The sequence below is a fragment of the Neoarius graeffei genome, chromosome 8, assembly GCF_027579695.1.
Source record: "Neoarius graeffei isolate fNeoGra1 chromosome 8, fNeoGra1.pri, whole genome shotgun sequence".
Taxonomy (NCBI): Eukaryota; Metazoa; Chordata; class Actinopteri; order Siluriformes; family Ariidae; genus Neoarius; species Neoarius graeffei.
In genome coordinates, this window is record NC_083576.1 from 94,715,256 (window position 1) to 94,737,606 (window position 22,351).

Below are 22,351 nucleotides of genomic sequence, written 5' to 3' on the forward strand. Positions count from 1 at the left end.
GTAAAACACACACAGACAGTTGTTGACATTTTGTTTATTTTTAAAGGTCAGTGTGATCACGTTCACTGCCTCAGGGAGATGAAAACAGCAGAAATATTCAGCTAAAGATCTGTTTTAATAAATTCTGCATTAATACATTTTAGTTTAATCAATTCTGTTTTTTTTCTAAACTGAATTTTTTTAAATGAATTTTCACTTCACACTTTATCTTTTCCTGGGATCCTGGCAGTGGGCATGAGGAAGGAAAACACTGACACACAAAGAGTTTATTTTATTAATTTTACGTTTTTTACTTTTGAAGATTATCAGAAAATCTGTGGACCTGGAACACGTCCTGAATGAGCTCTGCTCACAGCCCCTCGTTACCCCTGAGTGCCTCCTACTGCTGCAGCATGATATTCTGACACACCTTATGAGATTCCAATCATGAATAACTCCTTTTTTTCCCCCTTTTTTTGATTTTGCTCTTGATTCAGTGTGTGAGTCTCTGATCCCTCTGACTCCAGAGCTAAAGAAAATCCTCCTAACTGAGATTCCTGACAACGTCGTCACTCGGCTCTGTTAATGTTTTATTTTTTGGTGACAAAAATAGAATTTATATTGACATAACCACAGCACAGAGTCTCTGCTGGGGATAAAACACACCGTGGGAATTGTGTGGGGGTGAAATCAGATTCAGGCTGTTTGTTGATGTCTGGACAGGATCTCTTCGGATATCAAAAACATTTAACACACACACACACACACACCGGTTTATTTACAATCTCAGTCAATTAGCTCATCACATTTGTGTTAAATAAATATATTTCCAAATGTTTACTTTTTCATTTAAACCCCTTTTAAAAAATAAATATACACTCGATATAGTCAAAGTTTAGCTTATACAGTGAGACAAAAATTAAGAACCGCAAACAATAAATTATTTTATTATTTATTCTGGAGTTTATTTTCACTCAAAGAAATTAAAAGGAATAAAAATCTAATAATTTTAACATTAGAGATAACCATTCATAATATTAAGGAAGCTTCATTCCTAAATACTCCTCCTTCTTCTGAAAGTAGAAACTGAATCGAGCAGCAGCATACCTGAAACGCACGCACACACACAAAGCTGTTTATACATGCCTAACATATCTTCTGAATGTGTTAATGAGTGTGAATGAGGACGTAACTGTGAGACGAGATGCAGATTTCATTACATTAGCAATGTTACGTTAGCTTTGTAGCACCAATAAAAACCAAAGGGCCTTTATGGACATGTTATTTCTGGCTGAATTTTATTTTGTTGATTTTGGGTTTATGTTGTGATGTTTACTTCAGCGTTCAGGACATTAACTGTTTAAATGTTTGAAAAAACTCACTTTAAGAAATTGAAGTTGATTGTGGAGTATTTGGCCTGTAACAGAGCCCACAAACCCCAGGACAAGTGAGACGCCTGGACACAGAGAAACAGACAGAAAAAGATTTTTAACACCTGACAGATCCCCCTTTCTCTCTCTCTCTCTCTCTCTCTCTCTCACCCTTTCACATATGAAACCTGTTAATGTATCGGATAAAAACACATTATAGAGAAGTTTTCATTCCCTCCCAGTCTCCCATTAAGGTAAAGTAATGGGTGTGGTGTTTTCTCTCCTGACTGTGTGTGTAAAACATGTGAGACTGTATGACATATAATTCATTCCAATTCACAGCCCTATCTGCTGAAGTTTTCTTTGGGTGTTGTTTTGAGTTTGCAGTCGGTCGCTTCACAGTGATGCAGTTTGAGTGTTCAGATTATGTCGGTGTCAGAGCAGTTCTGTTGTAATGTCATTGCATCATCACCTACATCACCGTGAACAACGTCACCATCATCACACCACGGTAACCTGATGGTTCTGATTCCCACTGGAGCCATGACAAAAGACTGTCCTTCATGTTCTCATGTCACCAGGGTATAGATTAACATTTTGACTTTACCGTCCCAGCAGCACGCCTCACAGCAAGAAGGTTCTGGATTTGAGCCCCGTGGCCGACAGGGGCCTTTCTGTGTAGAATTTGCATGTTCTCCCTGTGTCTGTGTGGGTTTCCTCTGGGTGCTCCAGTTTTCCTCACAGTCCAAAGACATGCAGGTTAGGATAATTGATGGCTCTAAATTGACCGTAGGTGTGAATGGTTGTTTGTTTCTGTGTGTCAGCCCTGTGATGACCTGGAGACTTGTCCAGGGTGTACCCCGCCTCTCACCCACAGTCCGTTGGGATAGGCTCCAGCTTGCCTGCAACCCTGTACAGGATAAGCAGCTACGGATGGATGGATGGATGGATATTTTATTCCCATTCACATGACACCATTACAGCATGATAACGGAAAATAAACAGTTTTTAGTGTGAGTGCGAATGGGGTAACACACTCATGCTTTTCATCTATCTCCCTTTTTTCTCTGTCTCTCTATTATTATTATTATTATTATTATTATGACTCACCAGAGAGAATTTGCAGACTTGGACATACAGAGTGTTCACTTCTCTCTGAGTGATCTGTGAGTCGACTCGGCTGTTGATTCTTACACTCTGTAGGTAAGACTTCAGCCAGTCCCACTGCAGCTCGAGGCTCGGGTACAGACTGTAATCCACATCATTCACACCTAAAAATAATGAAACTCATTCACGTGGACTTACAACAGAATATTTCACTTTCTGTATGTATAAAAACACACCTGCATATTCATTGAAGTGGTTTCCGATGTCATACGCCTGGTAATTAAAGTCAGCATATTCGTAGTCTATGAATTTAACGACACCTGAGAGCAGAAAAACAGAACTCAGTGTTTTGAATTTCCCTCCAGGGATTAATAAAGTGATTCTGATTATAGAGCAAAAGAAAGATTTATTGGCAGTTTAGGAACAGCATTAGCTCTGTTCTGTAACCTTCCGCTGTCTTTAGTGAGTCTACTAAAGGAGCTATGCTGTGTTTTCTCATCCTATGGGAAAATTTCAGCACTAACGTCTTTCATTTATCAACAAATTCTGTGGATGTGTCACATGGTCCCTGTGTCAGCATGCACTGTGGTTCTCAGTGTACACTACAGTTCATGTTCTAGTCCTGTCTGTTGTCCTATTGTGTTCACCTGTTCTGTGTTTATTCCTTGCTAGCTTGTCTGTTCATGCCCTGTTGTGTCACAGTATCTTTGTGAAGTCTTAGTGTGTGTATAAATCCAAGCCTTTGTTTATAATTTCCATGTTTGTCCAGTTTTCTGACTTTTGTATTTCTGTCTTGCAAGTCAAAATTATGTTTGAGGATGCCTGCCTGCCTGCTTGTATTTTGAGTACCACACATGAAGAGGTAATTTCACCTTCATCTGAGTTGTAGATGATATTTTTGGTCAGTAGGTCATTGTGACACAGCACTGTTGGAGACTCCACTCTGTTTAAGTGTCTCTTCAGCTCCTCCATCTCATTTGTTAACATGTCCATGCTGGGAATGTCCAACTGTGAACTGAACATCAGTAAGAGCTGACATGATACATATCAAAGGAGTGATATCACTTCTTCTGAAATCCATCAGTATCTGAGGTACAGAAATGTGAAGAGCCAATCAGACTGCAAACTGTGACACTTGTGACTATGAAAGTGTACAAAAGATATGCGACACTTCATGAGCTGTGGGTGGAGCCTCTGAAGTTGAGACTAAAGCTGGAGGTATACATCAGACAAGAAAGACATTTTTACACAAAAGATGTCTTTTGTGGTGTAGTGGTTAGCACTGTCGCCTCACAGCAAGAAGGTCCTGGGTTCGAGCCCAGTGGCTGATGAGGTCCTTTCTGTGTTGAGTTTGCATGTTCTCCCCATGTCCACGTGGGTTTCCTCTGGGTGCTCCGGTTTCCCCCACAGTCCAAAGACATGCAGGTTAGGTTAACTGGTGACTCTAAATTGACCGTAGGTGTGAATGTGAGTGTGAATGGTTGTCTGTGTCTATGTGTCAGCCCTGTGATGACCTGGCGACTTGTCCAGGGTGTACCGCGCCTTTCGCCCATAGTCAGCTGGGATAGGCTCCAGCTTGCCTGCGACCCTGTAGAACAGGATATGCGGCTACAGATAATGGATGGATGGATGGATAGATGGAAGATGTCTTTTGTTTGTTTGAAAGCAGTTGTGTAAGTAGCATCACAAACACATTCAAAAGAAACACAAAAATATCACATCCTTCCAGTCGCCTATCAGTTTTTACTTTAGAAAAGAAATCAACAGCAGAACCAACATCTCTCTCTTCCACATCAGTGTTAGTGTTTATGCCATTATGAGAGGTGCTGGAGGCAGCAGAGTTAAAGATGCTAAGACTTGCATTCAGAGTGATGATGATGAACAGGATTAGGAATGAGTATATAAGATGGACAGTTCAATTCAACTCAACTCAGTTTATTCTGGGCGTGAGGTGTTGGGTGGCACCAGGGTGTTCAGGGCTCTGACAACTTCGGGGAAGAAGCTGTTGCAGAACCTTGCTGTGCAGGTTCTGATGCTGTGGAACCTCCTGCCTCATGGCAGAGGGTCAATCAGACTGTGGGAGGGGTGAGAGGAATCCTTCACAATAGCAGAGGCTCTGTGTACACAGCATGCCTGGAAGATGTCCTGGATGGAGGGGAGGGCATTGTAGGGTCTTGTGTTCCAGTGTTTTCCAGTTCCCAAACCACACAGTGATGCAGCTGGTGAGGACGCGCTCCACAGTTCCTCTGTAGAAGGTGGTGAGGATAAGTGGTGGAAAGCTGGCTCTCTTCAGCCTCTGCAAGAAGTGAAGATGTTGTTGTGCCTTCTTCACAGCAGAGTTGGTGTTGATGGACCAGGTGAGGTTATCAGAAATGTGCATGCCAAGAAACCTGGAGCTTTTGACTCTCTCTTCTTCAGAGCCACTGATGGGCAGGGGAGGATGGTCAGCCAATCCTCTCCAGAAATCTACAACAACCTCTTTTGTTTTGTCTCCATTAAGAGACAGATTGTTGTTGTGACACCGGTTCCACCTCCTCTCTGTGTGGTGTTTCATTGTTGTTACGAATGAGGCACACTAGTGTCATGTCATCAGCAAACTTGACAATGAGATTGGATTCTGATTTGACCATGCAGTTGTGGGTGAGCAGTGTGAACAGCAGTGGGCTGAAAATGCAGCTTTGGGGAGCACCTGTGCTTAGTGTGATGGTGTCTGATGTTCTGCTGCCCATGCATACTGACATCAGTCTCTCTGTCAGGAAGTCTAGAGTCCAGCTGCAGAGTGGAGTGTCAAGGACCAGCAGAGAGAATTTCCTCACCGACAGCTGGGGGACGATTGTATTAAATGCTGAGCTGAAGTTAATGAACAGCATTCTAACCTAAATGTCCTTTGTGTCCAGGTGTGATAGAACAGAGTGCAGGGTGTAGGAGATAGCATCGTTGGTGGAGCAATTGTGGTGGTATGCAAGTTGCAGGGGGTCCAGTGAGGCAGGGAGGGTGGACTGAATGTGTCTCTTGATCAGACGCTCAAAGCACTTCATCATGATGGGATTCAGTGCTACTGGGCATTAATTATTAAGACACATTAACTCCTTCGGCACTGGGAAGATGGTGGTCTTGTTGAAGCTTGCCGGGACTACAGCCTAGCTTAGGGGGATGTTAAAGATGTCTCAGAGAACACCTGCCAGCTAGTCAGCACAGTCCCTGAGCACTCTTCCTGGTATGTTTTCTGGACCTGCAGCTTTGTATGGGTTGATTCTGGATAGCATCCTCCTCACATCAGCTGGAGCCAGGTAAAAAACCTGCTCCTCTGGGGTGAGCATGGACTTGCATGCCTGCGTGTTGTTGAGAGCTTCAAATCATGCACAGAAATCATTTAACATGTCAGGGAGATGAGTGTCATTGTTGTTGGCATGTGGTGTGATTTTATAATCTGTTAGGGCCTGGATGCCCTGCCACATGTGTCTGGGGTCCTTATTATCACAGAAGTGGTTGTTAATCTTCTGTGCATATTGCCTTTTTGCTTTCCTGATGGCCTGGGAAAGCTGAGCCCTTACCAACCTGAGAGGCCCTTCCTCTCCCAACTTGAAGGCAGCTCCTCTTGCTCTGAGGAGGGCATAGACCTCAGCCATCAACCATGGATTCTGGTTGGCATGCATGATTATGGTCTTTACAGCAGTGACCTCCTCGATGCACTTCTCTATGTACCCAGTCACAGAGTCTGTACATTTCTCCAGACAGATGTGCTGGTCACAGGTGGCAGCTTCCCTGAACATGTTCCAGTCTGTGCTCTCAGAGCAGTCCTGTAGGACTGAAGTGGCTCTTTTGGACCAGACTCTGATGGTCCTTTGTACTGGCCTGGAGCATTTCAGCAGTGGCCTGTATGCTGGGAGAAGCAGGACACAGAGGTGATCTGAGTGTCCCAGGTGGGACCAGGGGAAGGCCTTGTGTGAGTCACAGACATTGGTGGAGAATAAGTCCAACATGTTGTCTCACCCTATGGCAAAGCTGACATGCTGGTAAAACTTTGGTGCAACAGTTTTCAAGTTTACAGCCATTCCTTTTTTCAGTCTAAGGTGGTCCATTTTATTGTCAAGAGAATGCACATTAGCTAGTAGTACTGATGGGAGAGCTGGTTGGCTAGGGCTAGCCTTTAGCCTCCAGCAGACACCCATTCATCTGCCTTGCTTCTGGTTCCTCTCACATTGCTGGTGGTGCCTCCTTTCCCAGACAGCTGAATCACATAATGCTGTGTTGTCCCTTTGTCTGTGTAGTAGTCCGAGGCCACATAGTTTCTCTCTTAGTGATTCTGGTATTACAAAGTTGCTCTTTGAGCCCAAAACCATAAGAGTTTTATGCCTTTAATGATGAGAGAGCCCGACTAAACTGCAGTCTCTATAACAGACATTGACACAAAAATTAGCACCATTAGCTGGAGCTATAGAAGCTGCTGCATCCATCCATGCCACCACCTTTTGGATGATTTGGACTGCCATCTCACCATCTACTCTGCCATCTCAGGGTGGACAGTTTGAACACAAAGTAAGAGAGATGCGATAGAGTTGGTTTGGACATGTGCGGAGGAAAGATCCTGAGTATATTAGGAGAAGGATAGTGAAGATGGAGCTGCCAGGCAAAAGGAAAAGAGACAGGCCAAAGAGGAGGTTTATGTGGTGAGGGAGGACATGCAGGTGGTTGATGTGACAGGAAGATGCTGAGGGCAGAAAGAGATGAAAATGGATGATCCATGGTGGTGACCCCAAACAGGAGAAGAAGAAGAAGAAGAAGAGGAAGAAGAAGCTCATACAGTTTAGTGTCTCTTCTTGTGTGAGATATTCCATTTGTGTGTAGATGATTTGATTTCTTACCTGTGCCATAGCACATCATCATTTTCACAGTTCTGCAATAATTTCAGGTAATTAGCCAACTTTGCCCATAGCACAGGCTCCACAGACGAGCCGGACTTCAGCTTTATTGAGTGGATTTTCCCCATTTCTTCTGCAACCAGTCTGAAACATTAACACCATGTGTCAGATATAAAACATTTGATCAAAACGTACAAATATTTTTTATTTTGAATGTTAATTTCATATATTTTATCACATTTTTTGAGACTGGAGGTAAGGAGAGAATGAATGAGTGGCTGCTGAAGAGGGGGAAAGGAAGGGACAAAGCCTGGCAATGTTTCTAAGGTGAAAGGAAACCATCTTCGTAATGTTTTTGAGATGACTGTGGTTGATAGTGTGGAATCTAACATGACACCACACCTTCAAATGTGAACTGAGTTTAATGTAATAAAACCTGACTCTTTTTCTTCAGTGTGGATGGAGATGTGATCAGTATGACCCCACATTACTCACTGTTAATTTTCAGAAAGTTAGAATTTATCCAAGTCTTTGGGTCCATCAGACAAAGTGAGGAGCAGGTATGTTTGTAAATCTGAGCTTCATCAGCATAACAATTAAACTGCAGGCCACATTGCCGGAAGATATTACTGGGTGATATTAGAATGTATATACAACAAATAACAGCCTAAATCTGAGCCTTGAGGAATACCACGGGAGAAAAAGTGATACAAGCTTTGCAAAGCAATTCCATAAATAGGAATGACAGAGAATAACATTAAGATACTGTCACTGAATGTTAATGGTGTGATTAACCCTGTTATACATCAGAAAATAATGTCCAAATTAAAGAAGGACAAATTGCAGATTATATACCTACAAGAAACACATTTGTCTGGGCAGGAATGTGAGAAGCTTCAGAGGTTTGGCTTTACCAACATGCTCTATAGTTCTTTCCATCATGGATGTAGAAGAGGTGTGACTGTATGAATTCCCAACTCAGTGAAATTTGAATGTACTAAAGAAATCACTGATAAGGAGGGCAGATTTATTATTTTAAAAGGAAAACTGGAGAATGAAATAGTGACATTGGTTAATGTTTACACCCCACCTAATAGTGGAAAACATTTCTTTAAAACCCTGTGTGACAACATAATTTTGGAAACAGATGGAATATTAATATGTGGGGCAACTTTAATATTGTGATGAATAGTAATATAAACACAACAAACAATAAGAAAATTACCAACCATGTTACTAAAATGATCAAAAGAACATTTAAGGAATTTGGTATCATTAACATTTGGAGAGAATTTTATCCCTCTAAAGGGATTACACCCACTCCTCAGCCCCTAAAGATAATTACACTGGAATTGGCTATTTTTTTAATGAATAAAAAGGATGTATGTTGAGTAAAGGAGTGTGAAACTGAAGAAGCAGATCTATCGGATCACTGTGCAGTTTACCTAAAATTTCCAATTAAAACCACAGGAGAAAAGAAAATTGTGGAGATGAAATGTTGGAGTTTTAATTAATAAATCAATTGTCAATTAATAAATACATTTTAATTAATAAATTAAAATCGCGACCATGAACGGCACGGTGGTGTAGTGGTTAGCGCTGTCGCCTCACAGCAAGAAGGTTCCTGGTTTGAACCCAGCAGCCGGCGAGGGCCTTTCTGTGTGGAGTTTGCATGTTCTCCCCGTGTCTGTGTGGGTTTCCTCCGGGTGCTCCGGTTTCTCCCACAGTCCAAAGACATGCAGTTAGGTTGATGTGGGCGGCCTTGGGCTGAGGTGCCCTTGAGTGAAGTACCAAACCCCTGACTGCTCCCCAGGCGCTCTGGTGTGGCTGCCCACTGCTCTGAGTGTGAGCATGTGTTCACTGCTTCAGATGGGTTAAATGCAGAGGATGAATTTCACTGTGCTTGAAGTGTGCATGTGACGAATAAAGGTTTCTTCTTCTTCTTAAATCAAGAGATAAAAGATCACAATTTATCAAACTGAAAATGGCAATGGAGAGGTGAACCCTGTTATTTTATGAGATGCTCTTAAAGCAGTCATAAGAGGAAAGCTTAATAATAATAATAATAATAATCTTATAGCTCAAAGAGCATTTATTAAAACTAAAGAGGAAACATATCAGAAAGAAAAGGAGAAACTGTTTGAAATTGACAACTATACAAGAACACACGTGACCCTCGTTACTTCCTAAAATTAAAGAAATAATAATAACAATAAGTTACATTTATATAGCACCTTTCTCAAACTCAAGGTCGCTTTACATAGGTCAGAGAAAACACCACAAAAAAAAAGAGTTGCTAAAGAGTGGTAAGTTTATGCACTGGTGGAGAAATGTTCATGAAACAGAAACGTTTTGAGATGAGATTTGAAGAAAGGAAGAGAAGAGCAGTCATGGAGGGGTTGAGGAAGGGAATTCCAGAGCTTGGGGGCTGTGGCACTGAAGGACCTGCCACCCAGGGTAGAGGGTCTAGTGTGAGGAACAGCAAGGAGATTATAGCTAGAGGATCTGAGAGAGCAGGATGGAGTATAAAGGGTCAGGAGATCACAGATGTAAGAAGGAGCAATGTTATGAAGAGCTTTGAAGGTGAGTAGTATAATTTTATATTTAATTCAGCATGAACTGAGAACAATGATCAGGGAGGCCAAGGAAAAGTACAGGAGGAAGTTGGAGTGGAAACTCCAACAGAACGACATGAGAGAGGTGTGGAGTGGAATGAAGACCATCACTGGTTACAAGCCAACCAACAGTGAAGGAGTGGATGGCAATGTGGAAAGGGCAAATGAGCTGAGTCTTTACTTCAACAGATTCAATGGTGTGACCCCAACCCACCACCACCAGTCTTCTGCTGGATGGCTACAACCACACACTTCACATTCTCTCCCCCGCCTCTTCTTGCCCAACCTCATCCCCATTTCAGGACCTCACTCGCACCTCCTCAACAGACCCCTCGGCTGAGCACCCCCCTCCCCAAGAAACACCTTCATCCCTCCCCCACCCATCACCTCCACACCGATCATCAGCGAGGAGCAAGTGAGAAGACAGCTGAAGAGACTCCATGCAGGAAAATCAGCAGGCCCAGATGGTGTTAGCCCCAGGGCCCTGAAGACCTGCACCCTCCAGCTAAGTGGAGTACTTCAGCATGTCTTCAACATGAGCCTGGGTCTTCAGAGGGTCCCCGTGCTGTGGAAGACGTCATGCCTCGTCCCTGTACTGAAGAAGCCACGTCCCACACTGTAAAAAAAGAATAGTTGAGAATACTTGAAATTTCAAGGCAACAGTCTGCATTAAGAATTTTATGTTTTGCCAATGATGTGCCCATGATAATCCAAACTATGATAAAACTGTTATCTTTATTAAGAATTCTTAATTAAGTCAATTTTCAATTCCTCATTCTGCCAACATAGATTTCTCTTTTTGCTGAACAGTGGCATTCACAGTAGTACAAAAAGGCAATTGAGGTTATCAGACTTTTTTTTACCTTTATTTGGATAGGACAGTGTAGAGATAGGAAATGAGCGGGAGAGAGGGACGGATCGGGAAATGACCTCGGGTCGGAATCGAACCCGGGTCCCCGGGTTTATGGTATGGTGCCTTAACCACCTGAGCCACAACGCCATACCCACGATGTGGGTTTTAAAAACTTTATTTCAATATTGAAGTTTTGTAATTGTGTAGAACAATGAAAAAAGGCATGTATAGTTTAATGATAAATTGTCGTGGCTCAGGTGGATAAGGCACCATACCATAAATCCGGGGACCTGGGTTCAGTTCCGACCTGAGGTCATTTCCCGATCCCTCCCCGTCTCTCCCGCTCATTTCCTGTTTCTACGTTGTCCTATCCAAATAGAGGTGAAAAAAGCCCCCCAAAAATTGTGATAACCTCAATTGCCTTTTTGCACTACTGTGAATGCCACTGTTCAGCAAAAAGAGAAATCTATGTTGGCAGAATGAGGAATTGAAAATTGACTTAATTAAGAATTCTTAATAAAGATCACAGTTTTATCATAGTTTGGATTATCATGGGCACATCATTGGCAAAACATAAAATTCTTAATGCAGACTGTTGCCTTGAAATTTCAAGTATTCTCAACTATTTTTTTTTACAGTGCAGTGACCTCAAAGACTAGAGGCCCATAACATTAACGTCACACATCATGAAGACCCTTGAGAGACTCATCCTGGAGCAGATCCAGTCTATGGTCCAACCACTTCTTGACCCCCTTCAGTTCGCCTACCAGCCCCATCTTGGAGTAGAGGATGCAATCATCTACCTGCTCAACAAAGTCTACGACCACCTGGACAAGCCAGACAGCACTGTGAGGATCATGTTTTTTGATTTCTCCAGTGCTTTTGACACCATCCAGCCAGCTCTGCTGGGTGAGAAGTTGACAGCGATGCAGGTGGATGCCCCACTGGTGTCCTGGATTATGGATTATTTGACTGGCAGACCACAGTACGCGCGCTTGCAGTGCTGTGTGTTGGACAGAGTGATCAGCAACACCGGGGCTCCGCAAGGGACTGTCCTTTCTCCTTTCCTTTTCACTCTCTACACCACTAATTTCAACTACTGCACGGAGACCTGCCACCTCCAGAAATTTTCTGATGACTCTGCAGGGGTTGGACATATTACTGGTGGTGATGAGAGCGAGTACAGGATGGTGGTGGACAACTTTGTCACATGGAGCAGGAAGAACCACCTACAGCTCAGTGTGATGAAGACGAAAGAACTGGTGGTTGATCTGAAGAGAATCAGGGCTCCAGTGAACCCTGTTAACATCCAAGGGGTCAGTGTGGATGTGGTGGAGGAATATAAGTACCTGGGGGTGTACTTGGATAATAAACTGGACTGGTCCAAAAATGTGGACACGGTATACAAAAAGGGCCAGAGCTGTCTCTATTTTCTGAGACGGCTGAGGTCCTTCAACATCTGCCAAACGATGCTGCAGGTGTTCTATGAGTCTGTGGTGGCCAGCGCCATCCTGTACACTGTCATCTGCTGGGGCAGCGGCTTGAAGGTAAAGGACACTAACAGACTCAATAAGATCATCAGGAAGGCCAGCCATGTTGTAGGCGTGGAACTGGACTCTCTGACAGTGGTGTTGGAGAAGAGGACACTGTCCAAAATAAAAACAATCTTAGACTGTCCTTCCCACCCTCTACATGAGGAGCTGATCAGCCACAGGAGCACGTTCAGTAAACGGCTGATTCTTCCACGCTGCACAACTGAATGACACAGGAAATCATTCCTACCTGTTGCAGTCAAGCTGTACAATGCCACTGTATAACTGTGGTACACTGTCTTACCATGTATACTGTATCCTTAACTCAGGCGCAATATATGTATATCGGAATCATTGTATATAAAATCACTTCATTTTGCTTTTACTTAAGTTATTGAACTTATTTAAATTTATTTTATTTTATTTATTCTTTTTTCAGATGATTTTATCTTCTATTTTTAGACATGTTTACTTCTTCTCTGATTCAGGAGCTTGGTAGCAAATTTGAATTTCCCTCCGGGGATTAATAAAGTAATTCTGATTCTGAATTCTGGACAGAACAGGTAGCCAGTGAAGCTGAGAAAGAATGGGGGTGATATGAGTAGATGGTTTGGTATGGGTGAGGAGTCTCGGTGCAGAGTTCTGAATGTATTGTAGTCTTTGAAGGGACTTAGTGGGGAAGCCAATGAGAAGGGAGTTACAATAATCTAGGCGGGAGATAATGAAGGAGTGGACCAACGTTTGAACATCACTAGTGGAAAGAAAGGGGCGAAGGCGGGCAATGTTCTGGAGGTGGAAGAAAGCAGTCTTGGTGAGGGATGTAATGTGGGGATTAAAGTTGAGTGAGGGGTCAAGCAATATTCCAAAGTTTCTAACAAAAGGTGAAGATTTAACAAGTGCACCATTGATGTTATAACTGAAACTGGAGGATTTGGACAATGAAGATTTGGGGCCAGTAGGCATGATTTCTATTTTATCTGTGTTAAGTTTTAGAAAATTATTCTGCATCCAAAACTTTAGGTCTGGTAGACAGTCATTGAGGGAACTGGGAGGGTGGTCAGTGGGGGGGGATGTAGTGTAGTGAGGTATAATTAGATGTCATCAGCGTAGCAATGGAAGTTAAGACCATGGTTACAAATAATTTGGCCAAGGAGCAGGATGTATATAAGGAAAAGGAGGGGCCCAAGAACAGACCCCTGGGAGACACCACAAGTAATAGGGGACATGAAGAACTTATGTAGACCCAGTGGGAAAAACTGTCATCTGTTGGTGAGGTAGGACCGAAACCATTGGAGGGCTATGTCTGTGATACCAGTATCTGACAGATGGGAGATGAGTGTGTCATGATTGATGGTGTCAAATGCAGCAGATAAGTCAAGGAGAATGAGAATATTAAGTGAACCACTATCAGCAGAAAGGAGGTGGTCATTTACCACTAGCTGGAGAGCAGTCTCTGGATTGTGATGTGTGCAGAAACCAGACTGAAAAAGCTCATACAGATTGTTTTCAATGAGAAAGGAATGAAGTTGTGAAGCAACCACTCTTTCCAGTATTTTTGCTAAAAAGGGAAGGTTGGAGATCAGTCGATAATTAGACAGAGAGGTTGGATCTAAATCAGGCTTCTTTAAAATGGGAGTAACTGCAGCCATTTTGAGGAGAGTGGGAACAATACCAGAGCTGAGGCATGAATTAACCAACAATGCAGTTGGTTCACGGATGATTGTGGAGCATGCCTTGAGTACAGGAGTTGGGGCGGGGTCAAGCTGACATGAGGAGGAGTTAGACTTAGTGATGATATTAGGGACAGAAAGGGAGTCAACAGTTGTGAAGTGAGTGAGTTTAGGGCCCAGAGGAGGAGAATAGGGGGAGAGAAATAGAGCAATAGGTTGAAAGCACTGGTAAATGTGGTTAATTTTGTCTTCAAAGAAATTTAAGAAAGCCTGTCACTGTTCAGCTGTCTTGGGGCAGGTTGCCACAGGAGGTTTGAGAGGTTTATCAACAGGTTTAGGACTGCAACCACCATGATAACTTTAGGACTGCAGTTGTTATGAACAATTTTACACTCCAGTGTTACAATGAACAGTTGATAATTTCAACAACACAGACTCCCTGTTAAACTATAACCCCTTCAGACATAATGTGAACCAACCAACCAACTAGAAACAAAATGGATGAGCAGCAGATGAAGACATGCCAGTGTATACATGAAGTTCCATAGCATTTTTCCTTGTGTCCGAAGGGGATAATGAATTTCCTGGTTCCACAGTTGTACTTTGTGACTCTATAAGACACAGTTATAGAAGTGAGTTATTTATAATCATGCTATCTGTTATCACCCAGATGAGGATGGGTTCCCTTTAGAGCAGGGGTCGGCAACCCTAGGCACGCGTGCCACAACTGGCACGCCGAGGAATTTCCAGTGGCACACTGATGATGATACACAAACCTAATTATTCAACACATTAAAAATGTTCAAACGTCATCTTGAACTGTCATTGGCTGTTGCATGGCGAGCCTGCTCTTTTAGCATGACTATGCAACAATATAGCGTCCCCCTCCCAGTGTTGCCAGATACTGCTGATGTTTTCCAGCCCAAAATATGTTCAAAATCCACCAAAATGCACTTAAAACCGCCCAATCTGGCAACACTGCCCCTCCCCACATTTCTCATGAGACGGGCCCACTTGATGCAGCAGTTGCGCTAAGATGGCAACGAAGCCGACAGTTCGGGCTTTCCTCTCCTCATGGACCAAAGAATATGGGTTCATTTCTCAGAGGGACCGTGCTGTATGCACGTGTTTTGAAAGTGTTGTGTGTCGAACATCCAGTGTTAAACATCATTTCGAGGCAAAGCACAAAAAGGCTTTCAAAGATCAGGCAGATAGGGACGAATCAATCCCACGTGCAGTGTGCGGATATGGGAAGCAAGCCCACACTTTAAAAGTCTTTGCCTCAGCTAAAAACAATGCCACTGAAGCTCGCTATATAATTTCTCACTGCATAGCTAAACATGGAAAGCCATTCACAGACGGTGAATACATTAAAAGTACCCTTCAACCAAAAACGTTTAATACTGGCTCTTTTTGAAATACCATAGTTCACTCCGAGTTGCATATGCATGCTGCATGTGACAATGTAATTCTACTCCCATTCCATGTATTTAGCTTATGAAAGAAAATAGTCGGAAAAACGACCGAATCTGAAAAAGCCCTACGTACTTGCGTCACTTCAAAAATGAGTATTCATGGCCTCACCCACCTTGGCTTGCGACCGCCCATGGGAAGAAAGTTCAGATTTAAGCGTGAGGAGAGATAGCAGAGCCCATCTCGTCAGTAGCTAACGAAGAGGACCTAACAACAAATTGAAAACATGGCTGAACAAGTTCGTGCCTGTGTTATTTGTGGCAGTAACACATCAACGTTGCATGTTTGGGGAGACTGGGACCTCCCCTGCATGAGTTATGAGCGTTCAAAGTCGGGCTGGAGTCGCCAACAGAAACAAAACCTAAGCAGAGCACCACGGCTCGCCTTGGGGCAAATTACGTCCCGAGGCGTGGGGCTAGCCCGCCCTGGCAGTGCTGGTTCATTGGGGAGAGGGCAGAGGTCACTGGCTGCCAATTTGGGGAGGCTGGGACCTCCCCTGCCAGAATTACGAGCATCCAAAGTTGGGCTGGAGCCACTGACAGAAACGAAACCTAAGTGGAGCAATGTTGCAAGATAGAAGAGCTGAAGAAGAAATGGTTGGAATTTATCTTTGGAACACCACTAGCGAAGTATAATGCAGTGTTAGTACTGTGTTCTGATCATTTCAACCACAGTGACTTTTCAAACTTCGGTGCCTTCAGTAGTGGTTTTGCTTCGAGGTTGTTTTTAATACCTGGATCTGTACCGTCAAGACGATCGACCACCAGCTCACAAGCTGTCAGTAAAACATGAACTTTTTGTTCGAAGGTTTTTGTTACAAAATAGCATGTTCATATTCTCCACGTTAGCATGCATGACATGGTCACAAGCTCGGCAGGGATGAGAGTTTTCTGCTTTTCAGTGGATTTCCGCTTTTTCTGAGTAAAAAACGACCTTTTTATATTATGCCAAATCCCTTGAGAATTGTTTTTCTTAATTTCGGGGGGTTGGGGTATGTTCCTTCATGCTGTTCAAACTTTATTAACTCCAACGATGTTTAAACATTATTTGTAAGTCGCCATCTTTAGTCTCGTTTAAATCTCGTTGAATGTGATGTAAAATTCATGTTATCTACATTGTTATTGGTCAAAACATCGATGTCGAGACCATAATAGCCAATCAAAACAGTTTTTACAAAGACACCCACATCCGCTTGTTCTGACCCACTGGAGGTAGCGTCACAGTGCTGTTAGCCAATCAGAGGTAACACGTTTACTGATTGCTGTTAGTCAATCAGAGGGAACATGTTTACATGTCATGAATATTAATGAGTAAGAGCTGAAATCCTGTCATTCTCCCACCACCCACTCCTCCAGCAAACTAGAACAACCTGAAATAGGAGAACCACAGAATTTTTTTCACCAAAACTGGCTCACAGGGCATTCATTCATACTAGAGACCACCGCACAATTAATGAAAAAACGATGCAATGAGACCTTTAAGGAGGCCTTTCTCTCCAGCTTGGATAGTCTTTTTGAGGGGCTGCCAAATAAAGAGACAATAAAATCAAGAATAAAAGACATACCTGTATCAGCCAGAACTGTTGAGCGATGAATTGGTGAAATGGCAGAAAATGTAAGGCAAGGCAAGGCAAGTTTATTTATATAGCACATTTCATACACAGTGGCAGTTCAATGTGCTTTACAGAAGTAAAAGCAAAACAGTAAGCAATAGAAAATAAAATTACATAAAATAAATGGGGAAGAAAAATAATAAGAATTAAACAATAGTAGAAATAAAATAATAAAATGAAATAAAAGTTCAATTAAAAAACAGCAGAATAAAATAGAATAAAAGTTAAGTAAAATTTAAAACATGCAGAGACTGTAAAAGTAAAGAGTTTAAAACATGTAGCGATGACAATATTAATACTTTAGCAGAAAGCATCTGAAAACAGCTTGGTCTTTAACCTAGAAAACGTAAGGGTGCAGTAAACAACTGGCATAAAGTGGGTTAAAGTGTGTGAGGTTAATGGCATACAACAAGTGCAATGGTGTTTTACATTTGCTCAATGCATTAAATATCCAGGGGTGGCACGGTGGTGTAGTGGTTAGCACTGTCGCCTCACAGCAAGAAGGTCCTGGGTTCGAGCCCCGGGGCCGTCGAGGGCCTTTCTGTGTGGAGTTTGCATGTTCTCCCCGTGTCCGCGTGGGTTTCCTCCGGGTGCTCCGGTTTCCCCCACAGTCCAAAGACATGCAGGTTAGGTTAACTGGTGACTCTAAATTGACCGTAGGTGTGAATGTGAGTGTGAATGGTTGTCTGTGTCTATGTGTCAGCCCTGTGATGACCTGGCGACTTGTCCAGGGTGTACCCCGCCTTTCGCCCGTAGTCAGCTGGGATAGGCTCCAGCTTGCCTGCAACCCTGTAGAAGGATAAAGCGGCTAGAGATAATGAGATGAGATGAGATTAAATATCCATATCCGTCTAAAATGTGTGGTGTCTAATTACACATAGTTAACAACACCTATTTGAATGGCACACTAACTAACAAGAAAATTTCTAATTGGCACTACATGGCAAAAAGGTTGCCGACCCCTGCTTTAGAGTCTGGTTCCTCTCGAGGTTTTTTCCTCATGGAGTCTGAGGAGTTTTTCCTTTAACACCATCACCTCAGGGTTGATCACAAGGGAAAAAAAAAACTATTAATTCATACATTTATAATCTATATTTTTCTGTAAAGCTGCTTTGTGACAACTTTGTCAAATGAAGAAGTATCCATGATGATGATCAGAGTCATAGCTGGACTGATTAATGAAAGTGAGGCAGTTAAAAAAAGAAATGCTTCAGCAAATACTAACTAAATACAACAGAATCAAATAATGACACAACAAACCAACTAGAAACAAAATGGATGAGCAGCAGATAAAGACATGCTGCTTCATTTAATATGATGATGTTCAGGCAACCTGAAACCAGGTAACAACCATAATTAACAATGGCTTTAATCTAAAAATTATCTTCATTGATCCTACACTGGGGTGGCACGGTGGTGTAGTGGTTAGCGCTGTCGCCTCACAGCAAAAAGGTCCGGGTTCGAGCCCCGTGGCCAGCGAGGGCCTTTCTGTGCGGAGTTTGCATGTTCTCCCCGTGTCCGCGTGGGTTTCCTCCGGGTGCTCCGGTTTCCCCCACAGTCCAAAGACATGCAGGTTAGGTTAACTGGTGACTCTAAATTGAGCGTAGGTGTGAATGTGAGTGTGAATGGTTGTCTGTGTCTATGTGTCAGCCCTGTGATGACCTGGCGACTTGTCCAGGGTGTACCCCGCCTTTCGCCCGTAGTCAGCTGGGATAGGCTCCAGCTTGCCTGCAACCCTGTAGAACAGGATAAAGCAGCTACAGATAATGAGATGAGAATGAATGATCCTACACTGATGACTAAAACTCACTGAAGAATCTTAACTCACCATTTATTTATTATTTGTGTATTTTGCTAGCTTAAAAAATTTCCGGAAGTGGAAAATAGAAAATTCTAATGTCTAAGAAAATCTGTTTCAAATTTTAAGATGCTCTATCTATCCATCCATTATCTGTAGCCACTAATCCTGTTCTACAGGGTTGCAGGCAAACTGGAGCCTATCCCAGCTGACTATGGGTGAGAGGCGGGGTACACCCTGGACAAGTCGCCAGGTCATCACAGGACTGACACACAGAGACAAACAACCATTCATACTCACACCTACAGTCAATTTAGAGCCACCAATCAACCTAACCTGCATGTCTTGGGACTGTGGGGGAAACCGGAGCACCCAGAAGAAACTCACACAGACACAGGGAGAACATGTAAACTCCACACAGAAAGGCCTTTGCTGGCCACTGGGCTCGAACCGAGGACCTTCTTGCTGTGAGGCAACAGTGCTAACCACTACACCACCATGCAGCTCCCAAGATGCTCTATAGTTTTCTTAAATATTAACAGTAAAATATTAAATAATAATGTTTGTGTTCATAATGCTACAATATTTCTAATCAGCACAAACCTTTACTCATTAACTCCAAATGTTCACTAACACAAGTTGCATCAGAGAAATATTGACTATAAAAATCCTTTTCTTTAGGTAACCATTTACTTACACACACACACACACACACACACCTGTAGACAGAAGGCTGTTGGAGTTGAGCATCATTCAATGCCACACCCTCCAGGAATTCGTAGCAGATGCCATTGTGGAAGCTGCAGTAGAGTCTTGGGCCACACCCATATGAGTGCAACAGCTTCAGCATCTCCATCTCCTTCTTACGGTCAACAAAAAGCTCAGTCCTTCGTCCGTACACTCGAACCAACACCATGGCCAAGTCTGTGCTCACTGAGCAGCCCAGCAGCTGATTAGTGATGCCCTCTGTAAACACCTGTTTACACAAACTCACACACCGTTACACATCATACACCCTTCACCCTATGAACCCCAGGCTATGTTCAGGGTAATATCAGGTTAATTTCACAACCTTTACTTTCAATCTGTTATCTCAGTCATTATACGGGTAAGCCAGACATACTGTAGCTTTTTTTTTTCCAGAACAGTCTTGGCTTTCCAAATCTTCATTTAATATGATGATACTTGCAGATTTTTATGTTAACCTTTATATCAAAGAAAAAAAAGATTGCATCTCATGAAGTTATGTTAAGATGAGAAATATTGTATGCTCTTGTAAGGTTTAAATGTCAGCTACTTTTTTACATGATGTCATATTCAGGTCACTTGAAGCTTTTGATTTTGTCCATTTTTTTGGATTATCTGTGATCCACCTGACTCAGTTATGTGCATTATAAATAACTCGGCTACATCAACTAGTTGAACTTACTGAGTTTAAATCTGAATAGGGATCATCCAGAACATTCACTCTCAGCTTTTCAGCTCACCTTTAGTTGGAGATCCTCAGCTCTCCACTGTGGTCTCAGGGTTTTAAGCAGCTCGATGATCCCACTGTGAGGTGACAGCTCATCCAAACACACGTCAAGGTGCAAATGTTCATCTGTTTGGGTATTCAAGGGAAGATCCATTCCTCCTTCTGATCAGTCAGAAAGTGTTGTCACTCAGATCCCCAGGTGGATATGCACCATGTCCCTGATCTCTCAACATCAAGACTGGGAGAGGGGGTGTTTGTCAAAGTGCAACGTCCATTTGGGCATCCTGGGACATGTTTATCAGAGTTATATATTAACTCTGAGTTGAGAAAAAGGTAAAACCTCAGAAAAATAGCTCTCAGTTATACATTGTAGCAACTCGGATGCGTGGGTGGAGCACAGAAGGACGGCAGGCCAGAACTGAGTTCACAAACACGTTTATTGCAGCTTTTCAGCCTTAACTATACTTTGATATACATATACACACACGCCACACACACGCGTGTTCTGGTCGGGAGAGAGCCCGCTCTGCTCTCACTCTCTTCCTTAAATAGGGCGCGGCTCCTGGGAAGAAACACAAACACAGGTTAATTCACATCAGGTGTAGTGATTCTGCCACTTACCTTCCCTTGCTCCGCCCTCCGGTCACAGACCGACGCTTGACCACGCCCCCACTGCCACATACCCCCACCACCCGACTCAGGCCGGACAGCCGTCCGGCCCGCAGCCAACTCCCCCCCCTTGACGGGAGAGGAAGTCCACCATGACCATCTGCGCCCCTGGCCTGTGGCCCACCTTGAAGTTAAAGGGTTGGAGTGCCAGATACCAATGGGTGATCCACACGTTGGCATCCTTCATGCGGTGGAGCCACTGGAGGGGCGCGTGGTCCGAACAGAGGGTGAAAGGGCGTCCCAGCAGGTAGTAACGGAGGGTGAAGACCGCCCACTTGATGGCCAGGCACTCCTTCTCTATGGTGCTGTAGCGCCCCTCACACACTGACAGCTTTCGACTTATATACAGCAGTGGGCGATCCTCCCCCTCCACCTCCTGGGACAAAACAGCCCCCAGCCCTCTGTCCGACGCATCTGTCTGCAATATAAAAGGGAGAGAAAAGTCAGGGGAGTGTAACAGTGGCCCCCCACACAGTGCAGCCTTTACCTCAGAAAAAACCCGCTGGCATTGCTCCGTCCACTGGACCGGATCTGGTGCCCCCTTTTTAGTGAGATCAGTCAGCGGGTTGGTGACATCCGAATAATTAGGTATAAACCCACGATTATAGCCAGCCAGCCCCAGGAACTGTCTCACCCCCTTTTTGGTCTTGGGCCTCGGGCAGGCCGCAATCGCTGCAGTCTTGTTAATTTGGGGACACACCTGCCCATTGCCCAAGTGGAAGCCCAGATACCGTACTTCCACCCGCCCAATCGCACACTTCTTCAGGTTGGCTGTGTGACCCGCCCGCCTCAGCGACCTAAGGACGGCCCTCAGGTGTTGTAGGTGTCATTACTATAAATAATGATGTTGTCAAGGTACGCGGCTGCATAGGTGGCGTGGGGGCGGAGGACCCTATCCATCAGCCGCTGAAATGTAGCGGGCACCCCAAACAGCCCAAAAGGAAGTGTGACAAACTGGTGTAAGCCGAACGGTGTGGAAAAGGCCATTTTTTCTTGGGATAATGGAGTCAAGGGGATCTGCCAATAACCATTTGTCAAATCCAGTGTTGAGTAAAAGCGAGCCGTGCCGAGTCGATCGAGCAACTCATCAATATGAGGCATTGGGTACGAGTCGAATTTAGACACCGCGTTGACTTTCCTAAAGTCTACACAGAACCGGACCGACTCGTCGGCCTTGGGTACCAAGACCACCGGACTGCTCCAGTCACTGTGGGACTCCTCGACAATGCCCATTTTGAGCATGGTCTCGAGTTCTTCCCGAACCACCTTTTTCTTGTGTTCGGGCAGTCTGTAAGGGCGGTTACGCACTACCACCCCCGGGGGCATCTCAATGTGGT

General features: G+C 43.7%; 1 protein-coding gene across 1 annotated transcript; it reads right to left on the bottom strand.

Annotated features, from left to right (window-relative positions):
- Positions 1-1,016: 1,016 nt before the first annotated feature.
- On the bottom strand, positions 1,017-20,499 carry zgc:113516 (uncharacterized protein LOC541449 homolog). The gene is made up of 8 exons (XM_060927125.1): positions 20,359-20,499; positions 19,591-19,847; positions 7,322-7,462; positions 3,329-3,471; positions 2,693-2,776; positions 2,460-2,620; positions 1,362-1,435; positions 1,017-1,086 (listed from the first exon to the last, which is right to left on the bottom strand). Exons 1-8 carry the CDS (start codon positions 20,497-20,499, stop codon positions 1,017-1,019), a joined length of 1,071 nt encoding a protein of 356 aa, XP_060783108.1.
- Between the last annotated feature and the right edge of the window lie 1,852 nt (positions 20,500-22,351).

Coding starts and splice junctions, on each gene's coding strand:
- zgc:113516 (XM_060927125.1), bottom strand. CDS start 20,499: ATGGATCTTCCCTTGAATACCCAAACAGATGAACATTTGCACCTTGAC. Junction 2,777..3,328: donor CATCTACAACTCAGATGAAG/GTGAAATTACCT, acceptor TTCTGCTCTCAG/GTGTCGTTAAATTCATAGAC. Junction 1,436..2,459: donor AAGTCTGCAAATTCTCTCTG/GTGAGTCATAAT, acceptor CTCTGTGTCCAG/GCGTCTCACTTGTCCTGGGG.